The sequence below is a fragment of the Limulus polyphemus genome, unplaced genomic scaffold, assembly GCF_000517525.1.
Source record: "Limulus polyphemus unplaced genomic scaffold, Limulus_polyphemus-2.1.2 Scaffold1156, whole genome shotgun sequence".
Lineage (NCBI taxonomy): Eukaryota > Metazoa > Arthropoda > Merostomata > Xiphosura > Limulidae > Limulus > Limulus polyphemus.
This window is the reverse complement of record NW_013666766.1, coordinates 210,844-226,449: the sequence shown is the minus strand read 5'-3', so window position 1 is coordinate 226,449 and position 15,606 is coordinate 210,844. Positions and strand designations below refer to the sequence as shown.

The following is a 15,606-nucleotide window of genomic DNA, read 5'->3' as shown; positions in this document are numbered from 1 at the left end:
CCCTTATGACATGCCCTTGGTACAAGTATATGGAAATTCTAAAGAATGATAAGTATTCTCAGCCTGGCTCATTCAATTATAACAGAGATCAGTGAAGCATTACCGTGGTATTGAAATTTACATTCTCTGATGGCATGGAAGAATTAGTCCCATAAAATGGAAGGAATGACAAAATACTCTGTTGTCCTAACACCTTTGCACAGTATTGTAGTACTGTTTTAGATATTTATGGCCTGTTTTTATTACTTGATTTTCTAATTTTCAGGTAATCTACTATATCATTCTTTTGATGTAAAACACATTAATGTAGCGTAAACTGAAACGTTTCTGCACATGGGAATTCCTGTGTCTTAACTTGTATATATTAACCCTGAAGAAGCCACAAAATGAAATGTTGGTTAAAAGTTTAAAAAAAAATATCATATATATATATATATATATATATCTGGAGTGTAACGGTCATTTTTTCTAAACTTTATATCAAAATGTCTAAGACAGTTTTATTTTTCTAACAGGGTGGATGGCCTTTGGCATGGTTTGCCTTCATATGTGGTGGATGTTGTAAATTTAAGGGAAGCTTGATAAATATTTGAATGATAAGGGCTGGCTTTGAGTGTGTTGTTTTCATTTTAAAGTTTAGTTTAGTGGATGGGATTGCCTAAATGGATCAACAGATCTGTTGTTGTCTTGTAAAACTGATCCACAAATCATAATTGTACTTTTCAAGAGCCTTTGTTGTTTTTGCTATTTCTGTATTTTAATTTCCTACTTTTTTTGTTGTTTAATCCTTGTCATAGACATTTTTCTCTTAAACCCCAAAAGATTGTGAAAGAGATTCCTTCTTCTTATTTTTATTTCCAGTTATATGTGATTCCAATGTAAAAATTCATTGGTGAGGTCAGTGGATGACATATATGGACAACCTGTGCATCTATTGTCACCTATCACCAACCATTGTAGTGCTTAGTATCTAGGGATGGGCCAGGAAAAAATTGGCCATTGCATATTATGTATAGTCTCAAATCTCTCTTATAACAATGTAAAAGACTTTCATAAACACCTAACTTAGGTTTTCAGAAGCTATTAAGACCCTCCGTTTAGCCAAAAAACATTGCTAAATAGAGAACCGGCGAGTAGAATAACAGCCAAATGTTCTACTGATTATTCTGATTCTGGTATCAGAAGGACTAGCTCACCAATGCTTGAAGTTGTTGTGATGATTTACATGCCAAAATGTTGCATTTTAATTTGTGGAGAGCAGAAGCAGTATAGCATTTCATTAGCTTAAACACATGATATCCATCAAGATAACTTATCACATCAGGCTAAAACTGTTGCCTTCATAGTGATTCTCATTCATTCAAAAAAGAGATGAATGAAAAGTAATAAAATAAAATTTGAAAAAATAAGGATGATATGGGGATAGCAATGCCAAAGAGTACAGAAACAAGGTAGGGATGAATATACAAAAGCATACAAAAATCCCTACATAAGTAGCCACTGAGTCAATGTTACAAACTCATTGTAATTAGTCATTGTAAGACTATATAGCATTATTCAGTTTAAATGCTTTTATTCAAACCTGAATTCATGCAAATGAAAGGAATTCAACATATAGTTGTAGATAAAAGTTTTCTTACAAATATTTGGCTACTTATATAGGGATTTTTGTATGGTCTTGTGTATTCATCCTACCTTGTTTCTGTACTTTTTGACATTACCATCCCACATCATCCTTATTTTTTTCAAAATTGTTTTTATTACTTGCTGTGTGTTTCATCCTTCTTGGATTTTAGTTGTCTTTGACCTGAGTCACCTTTGTAGGCTAACTGATGGATGTTTTTTAGAGTTTATTCTTATTTTTTATATAATTTTCATGTTTAATGTCTCCCTTATGTCTTGTTGGATTTTAGTGACACTTGACTTTCCAATAATCTATAAGTAGGGCTGTTAAGGACAATTTTACCATATCAATAAGTCCAAGCTAACTTATATAACAGTGAAGAAGCATGGTACTTTGTATCAAAAATTTTCATATTGTAATCAGACAACTACTTGGTAGTGATATATTAACAATAAAGGGACATCTCTCATTACATATTGTGAAGGTTCTTTTCTGGTCACTAGACCAGTATTTTTTAGCAGGCATGGCATTCAACTGTAATAATAAACTAATTGACAGACTGGAGCTCTTATTTAGACCAAATGTTTTCCTATAAAGTATTCTCTCCATCACAACTGTAAATTTTTTGTGTCACACTTTTGGCTGTAATATCAGTATTGCCTTCATCACATTTATTATAAACTTCTGATGTTTCATTCCTTAATTTTTTATTAGGAAATTTTTGTTCAGAATTATTTACGTGTCCTTATTTTTATATCCTCCTATTGTAATAATTCTCGGGGTTTTCTAGATTTTCCTAACAAAATAACAGTTTTGTTTAGTGGCTCCCATTTCAGTCTCTTTAGCACAGTCCTCTACTGTCCTGATCTTTCCTCTTATGGTAGCCTTTAATTTGTTTTATAAACATATACTACCTCTAGCAAAATCATCATTTTCTCTCCAATCATCATGTTTCTACCTGTAGTTTTTGACTTATTGGTTGATCGTCTTTTAAGTATACTATTGGGAAAGAAAAACTTGTTACTTTTGCTTTTGAGTCTTCCAATTTACATAGCGATATTTAAGACATTTTTTTTACTCTTAATCATAACGTTTTTCTTTCACATAATTTTTACTGAACTTTCCAACTTAATTCATATTTCTTGTCCTTATTATCTCCATACTTAAAATGGTAAAGTACAGAGTCAGAATACAATACCAGATATATCCTAAAATGGTAAAGTACAGAGTCAGAATACAATACCAGATATATCCTAAAATGGTAAAGTACAGAGTCGGAATACAATACCAGATATATCCAAGAATGGTAAAGTACAGAGTCAGAATACAATACCAGATATATCCTAGAATGGTACGGATATATCTGGTATTGTATTCTGACTCTGTACTTTACCATTTTAGGATATATCTGGTATTGTATTCTGACTCTGTACTTTACCATTCTTGGATATATCTGGTATTGTATTCTGACTCTGTGCGTTACCATTTTCGGAGATATCTGGTATTGTTTCTTGAGACTTACATTTTTTGGCCATGGCAGACTTTTTGATTCTGTTTATTGTGCTGTAACTTTCACACTAATTTGATATACTCTTGAATAGTCTGTGTATTTACAAAGTGATTGAAAATTTATATTTTTGATTGGATTCTGGTGTCAAACTGTCAGTAACACTTATTTTGTGATGCTTTAGGTTATTTTTTACGGTATGTCCTTTAAAATTACTTTTCAGATACATTCAGTTAGGCCAAAATTTGGCATTTCTGTGAACATTGTTAAAGTGAAGCTATTAGTCTACCAAAATGTGGCCAGCCATTGACAAAAAGAGTAAAAAATCTTTGAGATTTATACCAAAAATGAGGTTTAATGTACTTAGTAAAGCTATATTCTAGGAGAAAAACATTTTTGTTTCATTAATACTGTATGGAAAGGAGAACGTTGGAACATGATTACATTATATTGATACTTTCAAAGGGTTACATTTAAGACTGTATTCAGATGCCATAACAGTAAATGACTTGCATTTCTGATTAATACAAGTCTTTTTTAAAACCCTTTTTTGTCCATATTTACCATGAGTGTGGAACTAATAGTCTAGTAGTGTTACATTACAACTTCTGCATTCTTTACACATTGGAGGTGGAAATACCTTTCTCTCTCTATTTCAAGTTTATGTTTATTAATATGAAGCTGATAGCACTTTTTTTTGCTTTATTTTGATGTTTCAATAAACTAACTCTACCCTAGGTGGGCATATGTATTTTTTTCCTTTGAGCTATGCATTTTCAATATGTAATTTTCAATTTTTCATTATAGTAACTGTTGATATGGCTAGTGTTCTGTAATTATTAAATATGTATATTTGCTTTTTGCTCAAAACTATCACCTATCGGTTTTACTATATGTAGTATACTTTGACTTTTAGTGATTTGCTAAAGGTGATATTCTTTTTTTTTTTTTAGCTATTGTGTTTGTGTATGATTACCACCCAGGAGCTGATACTTTAATGAACCAGTACTTCAGCCAGCCAGGGCTCACAACTGCTATCAATGGATATCATCCAGCAGTGTTTAATAATGTTGATGGAATGACTAGATCATATGGCCATAGTAAAGGTGACAAAATATTTCTGTCAGAATATTCTGTTTATATACAGGTTCATATTTTTTTTAGTTGTATTTATAATATCTAAGGTTAATTTATGATGTCTTTTAACCATACTTTTAATAAGTCATTCAGTACAATATATTAAACTACTATGAGAATGCCAAGCAATGGAAGCCTTTTGTTTAAAATGAAAAAAAAAACTAGTATTATGTTTTCAAAATAATCTTAAAAATTAAGTTCATTTGATGTTGATTAACATCTGAAACTGCAAAGCATTTATCATAAACACTTTAAAAGTATGTTACAACATGTCACATTGTTTAGTTTACTATAATGTTTAGGTGGGTTGAGACAACATGCAGGACTTTTACCCGAGAGTCAGATATGGGCCTATGTTGTACAACTGAGTTCAGCTTTACGTACAATTCATGCTGCTGGCCTTGCATGTAGAGCCTTTGAACCTACTAAGATTCTTATCACAGGAAAGTCCAGGTTAGTATTTTACATAATCATTATGCATGATCTTCATGAGTGTTACATTTATGGTTTTTAGAGTTTTCCTTGGTATTTATATTTATTTTTTGTAAAGCATAGTAGTGTAAATTAAGTGAGTAGTGCTTCATTTCATGTGGGTTGAGCAGAAATAGGGCATGTATATATATTGTTTTTTGATGTCCTGTTTACATAGATATACATGTTTTTTTGTAATAAGTTGATAACACATATTGTTGTCATAGTTGAAAGTTCTTCCATATTTTTTGTAGAATGTTCTGCTTATGCCATTTTTTAAAGAAAATGTTAATTCTTTTTTAACTTCTTGTGCCTTCTGCAATGAAATAAATATCTGCCTTTTCCTTCAGTTTCAATCTCACTCCTAGAAAAATATTATAGAAGTATGTATTGCTTATGTGAAGTTTGTAACTTGTCATAAATCATACCTGTGGATCTTTTAGTTTTCAAACCCACCCTTATAGTAAACTTCTCATAATGGAAAATACAATTGTAATTTTGATAATTTAATTCTTACTTTAAATCTTAGACATCAATAGTTGTGCTTGTCTTGAGAACAAGAGATTCTCTGATACTCAAACTTTTTTCATTAGAAGCTGAAAACAGAATGTCAGAGTTCCTTTTTAATGCCTCCTAGTGGCATGGAGGTAATTCTGCATACTTATAATGCTAGATACCAGATTTTGATACCCGAGTGGACACAGCACAGATAACTCATTGGATAGCTTTGTGCTTAACTACAAAAACCTTTTTTAATAGGAAAATTAGACTCGTGAATTGTTATACAGAGCACTTGATGAGGGTTAACTAATTCTTTGATGTATATATATATATATATATATTGGTAGTGGACCCAATATAGCCTTTTAAGCACAAAAGACAAGTGTATTTAAAGATATGTAATCTGGGAATGTTATATTTACATGATAAAAAAATCTCAGAGTCTAAAATTGGTACGGAACACAATTCATACAGTAATGGGGGAAATACTGTATTCAGAAGTCATAGAAGTTAGTCTCTTAAAACAAAGGATCCTTCACCAAAGTAAAGCAGAACTAAGGTTTGGTGCTTTTTCCTTCACCTTCTAATGAAAGACACTTGCATATAAAATCAAGACAATATCTGTAATTGTTAAAGTCCAGTATGCTTCAATTACCTTATTACTAAGAGTCGAAACTCATTTGAACATAATACCTTAATTCTAAACAAAATAAGGAAAAGTTTGAAAGTGTTACATTACTTACATTAGGGTCTAATTCATGAAATTTTAACAATTTGCCTATAGTTGTAGTATTGTTTTTATACCCTTAATAATTCGTTTACATATGCCTTATTCTTTGTTTTGTGTTCCTTTAGGCATATTTAAAGTGCACATGTTTGCTGATAACCAAACATAAAGTGAGAGCGAAACTGTTTAAATGTTAGAGATAGTTGGGTGATTGGGACAAAAGGTCAAGCACAACGTAATTGGAAAAGAAAGCATGATGATAAGTTTCTTTTTATTCTGTGTTAAGTGTAGGAATTTACATTTTGATGTTACAACAACTGTGCACAGGTTGGTAGGCTGAATGCTAGGTTATGCCATTTTGGCTGAAAACTATGAATAAATGTACAAACTTTTCTATCTTTTTTCTTTAATTCTATAATGTTATTCTTAATACTTGACCAGGAATGAAAACTGCAATACATTTGTAAGTATAAAAAAATGTAGTTAAAATTTTGCATATAGTTTGCAGTTACTTAAGCTAAGAAGTGTATTGTTTGAGATCATGAATAACGGAGCACCTTATGCTGATATAACAGTAAGTAAGCAAACAAAAATTTATAAGCTTAAGGAAGTGATTTATTTAATGCATCACATACCACATGTTTTGACAGAATATTTGTCTGTTTTATTCTATCCCCAGGGTATAGTAATCACCACATAATGTTATGACATTCACAAATTGAAGAAATAATTTATAGGTACCCTTTATAACAAAAGTTATAGGTTTATTAAACATAAACGAAAAAAACTTAAATTTCAAAAACAGGTAGTACTTTTCAGCAGTACATGTTTAATTTATAGGCTGCGACTTAATTGTTGTGGGATTTTTGATGTACTGAGCTATGATGCCAGTCAGATCAACCCTAAAGATCTCATACGTCATTTCCAAGTAAGTAAACTTTATTTAGTTCTGCTTAGTATGAATTGTAAACTACATACTTATTATATTGTAAATTTCATTCTTTGTGTATAATATGTATGTTACTACCCTTAGATCCTCATCATTGAAAATACTTTGTTGGATTTTTAGTTTTTTATATGCTTTTTCATATCTAGGATTCTTATTGGAAATACTTCTTTTTAATCTGATTTTTTAAAGAAATTCCTCTGGTGAAGCAAATGTATGTTACAAATACATTATTAGACTAGAACATTCACTTAATGGCAGCTGTTGTAATTCAGCCTTCATAAGTTTATAAGTTCTAGCTCCAACCAGAATTTGTTCCAATGAAACAAATGATTTGAACCTGAAAATGAAAACTAAAGAAATTTAAAAATAAAGTCAAGAACTACAGGAAAATTGTACTTGAAAATTATTTGAACTTAGTAACTTAATGTAGTATTTTTGCATAATCCACTTTAAGTTTGTGTGAAACGAATACTGTTGATAAGAATTTTGCACAAGAAATTCCCTTTCTTAGCTAGGAATTGTGAGATTTTAATATATTGAGCCTATCATGCCCCAGTGGTTAGGGCACTGAACTAACAAAATCTGCAGGTTGTGAGTTTGAATCTCATCACCGAACATGCTCGCCCTTTCAGCCAGAGAGATATTATAATATGATGGTCAATCCCACACTTTGTTGGTAAAAGAGTGGCCCATAAATTTTAATATTGTCGATATTAAATTAGTGTTGAAGAAAGCTGTCAATTATTCAGAATTGAGGGAAGTCAAAGTAATTGTTTTTTTAATACCACATATTATTATTTATACATAATATATCATATCATAAATACACGTATATCTGTGTTAAGTATTTATAGACTAACAAATCATGCAGGTGAAGTGGTATAATTGTAACATCATTCTTTAAAGAACTGTTCCCCAGCTGACTTACATTTTAGAAACATCTTGATAGTTCAAAGGACAGTGTTCAATCTAATGCAAGTCATTCAACAAGGATGCACATTTTTAAATTTGGTGTGGTACATATTCTGCCACAGGATATAGATGAGGGTGAGGTGCTAACCTGTTAGCCACATATTTTGTGTTTTACATTCATTTTACCAATATATTGAACATATTTTGTATTTTATAAAAATATATATATATAAATTGATGTCCCCAGAGGCATAGCAGTATGCCTTTGGACTTACAACACTAGCAACCAAGTTTCAATACTTATGGTGGGCCATTGTGTGGCTTTGTACTTAATTACTAACAAAAAAACTGAATGCAACTGCTTGAAAATTCAAAAATGTTCAAAGAGTATTTATTTATAACAAAACATCTATCTTATTATTTGTGATGTGCCATCTATCTGTCAGTACATCAGTTTTTGTATGTCATGATAGCAACGTTTGATTTTCCACAAGTAAAAGAGCATTATTGATATAAAGAGAAATGTACATACATCCTTTCATGAGTTCTAATAAGTAATTTTTGAAGTATCCAAGTTTAGAAGTTCTCAGCCACACATTTGAACAACATGCCACATTATTTGTCTGTGGACAATGTCATAAAAATGAGAAAACTTTGTGTGTTAATTAATTATTATGCTAAAAATCTCTGTTAACCATAGCTATCAAATAGAACTGCTCTTGTTACAAGTGCCCACTTTTCATGTGATTATAGTTTACTTAAGTACTTACTGTTAAGTATCGGCTGTTTCACAATTTGCAGAACTTGTTTCAAATTTAGAATGATAATGTGTAGCTCTAATGCCTCTTCTTATCCAAAGCTCTGATGTTTGTCAGTATGCATGATATATATAATAAAAACTTGAGGGTATTTAATATATCTATCATAATCTAATTTATATATAACAGCATAAAATAGGGTAATATTAATATTTGTTCAGATATTTATGGCAAGGGTCCAGTTTTTTGAAAACTGTGTATAGAGCAGTTTAAATTGGTCACCCATGCATATGTACTGCAAAAAATATAAACATAGACTTATTCTAAGAGGAAAATTCACTATAGGGTATTCAAGAAGTCAATTATCATAGGCTGAATGTCTCTACACTCTTACAAACTATGCTAAAAAGTGATGCAGTGATGAAGACATTCAGTCCAGATCCCTTCCATCTGTTCATCAGTGCTCAGTGCTATTATCTAAAAAAATCAGTGAGGATGTGAGTAAACAAGAAAAACAGTGTTAAATTGACATTTGGTTTGAGACACCCTGTATGTAATATATATGTACAGACCTTGACATAAAGTTGTCTGATCTTTGTTCGTATTAATAATATGTTCAGCAAATGAATCATTAAGCCAGTACTGGTGGCTGAGTTCTCTACATGGCAATACCACATTATGACCAGTGTATAAATATGCACTTTTTATTGGTTGGTATTTTATTGAACCTCAGTGGCTTAACCAATTAGCATTCATGTTCTTTTTAACCTTATTAAGAGTTCACAAAATGGTGACTCAATCAAACAATTCTGAGGTCTCTCTATTTAAATATTTTTAAAAAAATCAGATAACTTAGAACAAAAATACAAGTCAGAAAATGTTGAAAGCAAAGAGTATGAGAAGTGGAAGAGTAGATTAAATAAATGTAGTCTTTTAAAGAGAAGCTTTGTTAATTTGAAAAGTTTACATGTAACAGTGTAAGATTTGAACTAATGTGTGCATTTGCATAAGTATATAAAGAAGAAATTAATATAATATTCTTTTTTTTTGTATGTGTAATTTAAGCAAGAAGATCTTCTGGCCTTTGGTAAAGTTGTACTGGCTCTGGCCTGCAACTCTCTAGCAGCTGTACAACGAGAGAATGTACAGGCCTCCATGGAGCTTGTTTCAAGAAACTACTCTGCTGATCTCAGAAATCTTCTCATGTTTGTTATTCTTTTTATCTCTAACATTTGTGAATTATGTTCAACTTTATTTACATTTGATGTAGATAACAGAAAATACTATTATAGTTTAAAAAATATTATCATAATATTAAGCCCATATATAAAATGCTATCATGGGAGTACAAATGCAAAATTAATAGCCACCTTATCAGCTTACATTTCATATATACTTTCATGACTAATTTTCAAATCTTTTCTAGTCAGCTTTGCATGTGTAGTATTATGTGCTGTCTTTAGAGTACTGCATTCATCTCTTACTAGTCCAATAGTCATTGATATTGTAAACATAAAGTTTACTTAATGTTTCAATATAGCAAAGTTGACGAAGTAGTACCTTGTACTAAAATGCAACATGACATTATGGACAACAAGAGTCTTTTTGGTCCATCCATGCCATCCCATCCTCTAAATCAAACTAAACACTATAATATAGCCGTCCCTCATCATTCAAATATTTATTAAGCTTTATCTTAAGCTCTTTTAAATTAACTGCATCTACCACATCTGAAGACAACACAATCCAAAGCCAACCACTCTGTTAGAAAAATAAAGCAGTCTTAGCTAAAGTTTCCTACCCTGCCAAAATTTTTATTTTTGTCTTCTAGTCTTACCATTAAATATGAAAAAAGCTGATGTTTTAACACTACTAATTCCCTTAACAATCTTAAGTACCTCAATCAGATCCTCTCTAACTCTTCTTTTTTCAAAAGGAAACATGTTCAGAGATTTTAACCTGTCCATGTTTGACAACCTTTCCATCCCAGGTATCATCTTAGTCTCCCCTCTCTGAACCCTTTCCTCAGTTCATTGTCCTTTCTAAGGTAAGGAAGCCAGGGCTGAACACATTACTTCAAATGTGGCTTAACAAATGATCTATTCAGTGTCATTATAACCTCTCTATCTGCAGTTACAACCTAAAATCCTGTTTGCTTTGCCACTAGCAACAGCACATTGCTTGAATGGCATTAGATTGTTTGCTAACTTTCTTGGGATTTTCTTGCAATTAAAAATGTCTGTTATAAAAATGAAAGACTTTTCAAGTTAGAGAAATCAATAAAACTTCTCATATACAATCTTTAGTGGGACTGGTTAGAAAAAAATGTTTAAAGGTTATGTAATAAATAAAGCAATAACAGTATTGGAACATTTCACATTAGATATTGACTAGCTTGAAAAATCATTGTGTCTTTGATGCCAAGACTATTTGTTGTGGAAACAAGGGAGCGAAAGCTTTTGAGAACCAAATGAAACTAAAAAACAATTAAGAGCCAAAGTATGCAAATTACAGTTTGTATATATATATATATATATATACCTCTGTGTGTGTGTGTGTATTGATATTTATATATTTATAATAGATATTGTTTAATTGAAGGTTTATTCATATTGTGTAATATCTTATAGGTATCTTCTTTCAAGTCAGAGTCGTGTACGTAGCATCAATGAAATCATGCCGATGATTGGTGCTAGATTTTACACTCAGCTTGATGCAGCACAGATGCGAAGTGATGTAATAGAAAATGAATTAGCAAAAGTATGTTTAAGCTTTAGATAAATCTTTGCAAAGAAAGCTAATCTGGAAATTAAATGTGCCAAAGTCACAGTTGAAAGAAAAGCTAAATTTTTAAAAGAATTATATAATTATTAAATGAAAATACATGGATTATATAAGGAGAGTAACACGGGAAAATTTTTTTAATGTAAACATATAGAGTAAAATGAATATAATGTAAAATATAGCTTTTGTTTTAGCTGCAAACATTTATGAAAAGATTGTTATGACCTCATTAAAGAAGTTAGTAACTCTGATAATAGTTGCTTTCTACTATTTGCTTGTGACAGATGTATTTTCATTTTTGCTCGGGAAAAAATAAATTTTCTCAAAATATGTAAAGTAATTTTATACTTATACAGTACACCTAATATTTCTATTAACCATTTGTGCAGTTTTAGAAAATAATGTTTTGTGATTTATTTTTTTATGTAGCCCAGTAGATCTTCATCTGAGATTTTGTTTTTAGAAGGTTCTTTTAAAGAAGTTTATTCTGGGTATAATTTACTATGTCTGTTTTTACTAAAAACCTGAATATGCATTTTTCATGATGTTTATACTTATGGATCAATATAATGAATTATTAAAGTTTTCATCATCTTCTAGGAAATTGAAAATGGAAGAATACTTCGTTTGCTTTCAAAACTTGGAACCATCAATGAACGACCTGAGTATGGAGTCCAATTTTGTTGCTAGATAAAAAAGTTGAATGTAGGATGTTATAGTATTATAACTTTCATGGTTAAAAGTTCTTTTTCAAAAATATCTAGCACTGAATGAATATTGCATTACTATAGAAAGGGAGGAATGTTTTTTATTTTTTTCAAGGATTAAATATGATATCATAAGTGGTATTGAAAATACTGGCCAGCAATGCTTTTATTATAAATTTGAAAATTTACAGTCTTAATTGTAGGTTTTAATATTTTTGTACTTATTTATTTAATTATTTTCAAGTTTGGTTATCAGTATAATTATCCATCTGTTTTTTTTACTAGCATTGTCTAATTTATTGAAATCAATTATTAAACCACCAAGCACTCTTGATTACTTAGTTTATTTAGTGGTTTTTAGGTTAACTTGTCATAAGTTTGGGGGCTAAGTGTGGCCAGTGATTAGTATGCTGGGCTGTGGATCTGAGGTTCCATTACTACCAAAAAAAAATTTTGTTGTGCACTTGAGAGCTGTGAGTGCATCATAAGAGTAATGGTGAGATATCACTGTTTAATTAGAGTATCCCATATTTTGGTGATAGATGGTGTTGGCTAGCTACATACCATCTAAACTATCACTTCAAAATTGGATGGCCTAGTACAGATAGCCTTGAGTAGCTTTGCACAAAACCCAATCACAACTTTAGTGAATTGCTCTTACAAAATCATTATTTTGGTTGCTGCTTTGTAGATTTAACATGGATCCGACGTGGGCAGAAACTGGAGATCGATATATGCTGAAACTGTTTAGAGATTACCTCTTTCATCAGGTCACAGAAGATGGCAGGCCTTGGATAGACATGGCTCACGTTGTGCAATGTTTAAATAAGGTAACACTGGAAGAGCTTTTTTTTTTTTTTACTAATTACATAATATTATTTGCTTGGAGAAAAGTAAAAAATATTAAATTAATGTTTAAGGACCAGTTAAGTTTATGCCCCTGCTGAAACAACATAGTATCTCATTTACATATCTATAAATCTCCAAAACCTTTTTTTAACTGTGTTATAAACAATCATAATTGAAGGCTGGAAAATGTGTTATTAGTATCTAAACAAGTACCATAACTTATGTAACATAACACAATAAAGTTGTATTTGTTGAGGTAGCTACTAGTATTCTAAAGATTATGAAGGAAAACTATTACTGTAACCGTGCATTGTGAGTAGAATGAATTATTTGACTCTGTAAAACCTTGATAGTCTTACATCTATATTGTGTTTTAATCACAGAAATTTTTTATTAAATAGAGTATCACCTAAATATCTATAATAAATTGTAAGCTATATATATATATTAAATAAAATCATCAGGCTGTAGGTATGACTTTTGTATGATGAAATTCGTTTTATGGAAGTGTATATGTAATATCTCATTCTCTTACAGTAAATAGTATGGTAGCAAAATTTTTATTTTGTTATATAAACAAATATATGTTAGGTATGAATGACTATGCTTCTAAAATATTCATTACCTTTTTTTTGTTTTAAACAACTCTGAAATTGATATGTGGTTACATTACACAAGGCCGTGTACATGCAGTCTCTTATTACATACTAGAAACATGCTATACATGTTTCAGTAGGAAATCTTATTTTCAGAGAAGTTTAAACAAATAGGAAAAAATATATGGACAAAGTTGGTGTTACAATATAAACTATTATAGAAAATTAAATTTAAAATATTGAAATTAAATCATGTTTTGAGTTCAAGAAATAACTTTGTATCAATGTTTCAAGGTATATTAAAGATTGGAGATCACATAGGAAAGAATCGTAATTTTGAAAGCATAATTCTGGATGTTATTTAAGTCCCTTATCTTGATAAGGTTTACCAAGAATTTTAGCAGCATTAATTATAAAAGATATGAAGGTTAAGTGGGACACAGCTTGTCCACATTGATATGTATTTATTAATTATAGATATGCTAGGCCACTGGTCATAAACATCTGAAATAACTCTTTCCATACAGGATTGGTCAATGTAACAGACCTTGTAACCATCAGAGTTTCGATACTATAAATTTTAAAATGTTTTGTGTATCCTTGTAAAATTTTACAAGCTTTCATTGAACATTACAAGTCTTTTGTAGAGAAAAAAAAATCAGATTGTTTAAATAGTATTTTTACTAAAGGCTTGTTCATGAATATATGGAGACAGAGTGTTGACTGCTCTAAGTGGAAATTCATTTTCATCTTCAGAATAAAAATACTTCATCTGAAAATTTTCAAACTTCATTTCTGTTACCTCAAAAAGCATTAAAATAAATATCAAACTTTTTTCCAATAAACTTTATATTTTATCTGTTATTTTCTCTACCCTACCTATATAGACTAGGTCGATATGACCAAGTTTGTAACTACCATAAAAAAAATACGAAATAGATCTAAATCTACAATGTTTATCCTAAATAACTTAAAACTTGTAACAGTCTACATTTGTTTATACTTGATTTTATTGTTGTATCGTCCTTTCAACCATGTCTTAACTAATTTATTTTACTTGCTTAAGTAATGCACCTCAGAACAGAGAACAATAACACATACAAAGCAAATAGTGTCCTATCTAATATATTTAAAAATCATTTGTCTTTTGTTAACACTATTCGTCTGTGTCAATTAGCAACAAAACTCTGACCTGACAATGTTCTCTTATGTATATAATGCTTCAAATATTTACAAGGGCTGGCTTGAATTCCACTTTTTTAGATCATTTTATGTTTTAGTTTATACATATTCTTAGCTTGATGTAGAAAATTCGAGGTTAGAGGTCAGTGACCATAATTCATATATTTTTGTTGGGTTTCCATCAAGTTTTTCAGTTTTATTATCTCTTTTTTTTTGTGGATAAAACATTATTTTTTCTCCTAAACATATTTCCATTAATCTTAACTAATGATGATACTTGAAATTACTTTTTAGGTTTAAACTTTGTGATAGAATTTTTATTATAGACCTTAGACCTATTCGTTTTGGGTGCTTCATTTTCTCTTGGAGTTTAAACCTTAATTTTTAGGTTATATGACATAATTAAAAAATACATTCTGGTATGTATGAAATATTGATGCACATGTGAATCTTCCACTTACCGTTGAGTCACTTGAATAAGATAACTTCATGAAATAGATAAATCAGGCATACTTCGAAAATTTCTGTTGGGACGTTATAGATCAAGGTTTGGATGATAAGATTGTGTTAGTGATGCCATGGATTCCTATTTCTTAGAGTTGTTTATTACTACCCTGTATAATTGGGGCTACATGCATGGCCTTGGAATGAAGACGTAATCTTAATATATCATAACTTTTAATAAATCTCATATATATACTAGACAACCCGTGACCCGTTGGGTCACCATTATTCAGAGGTTATGAAGAATTCAAGCTAATTTCAATCTTGCACCGAAATGAAGGTTTATTTTGAGATAATTTAATTAAATATTTCAATCCATTCATGTTATTCATAATTCAAGAAAAGATATTTGATTGTTGATCGGGAATAAAAGTAAAGACCATAGTTTCAGGTATTGT

General features: G+C 30.4%; 1 protein-coding gene across 1 annotated transcript in view; it reads left to right on the top strand.

The window, feature by feature from the left end:
* The window catches only part of LOC106462395 (PAB-dependent poly(A)-specific ribonuclease subunit PAN3-like), a 61,641-nt gene that overhangs the window by 31,568 nt on the left and 14,467 nt on the right, over positions 1-15,606 (top strand). Inside the window, 7 exon segments of the mRNA XM_022389643.1 lie at positions 4,085-4,237; positions 4,571-4,721; positions 6,808-6,895; positions 9,652-9,791; positions 11,217-11,346; positions 11,971-12,035; positions 12,769-12,907. Coding sequence (XP_022245351.1) covers positions 4,085-4,237; positions 4,571-4,721; positions 6,808-6,895; positions 9,652-9,791; positions 11,217-11,346; positions 11,971-12,035; positions 12,769-12,907 — 866 coding nt within the window.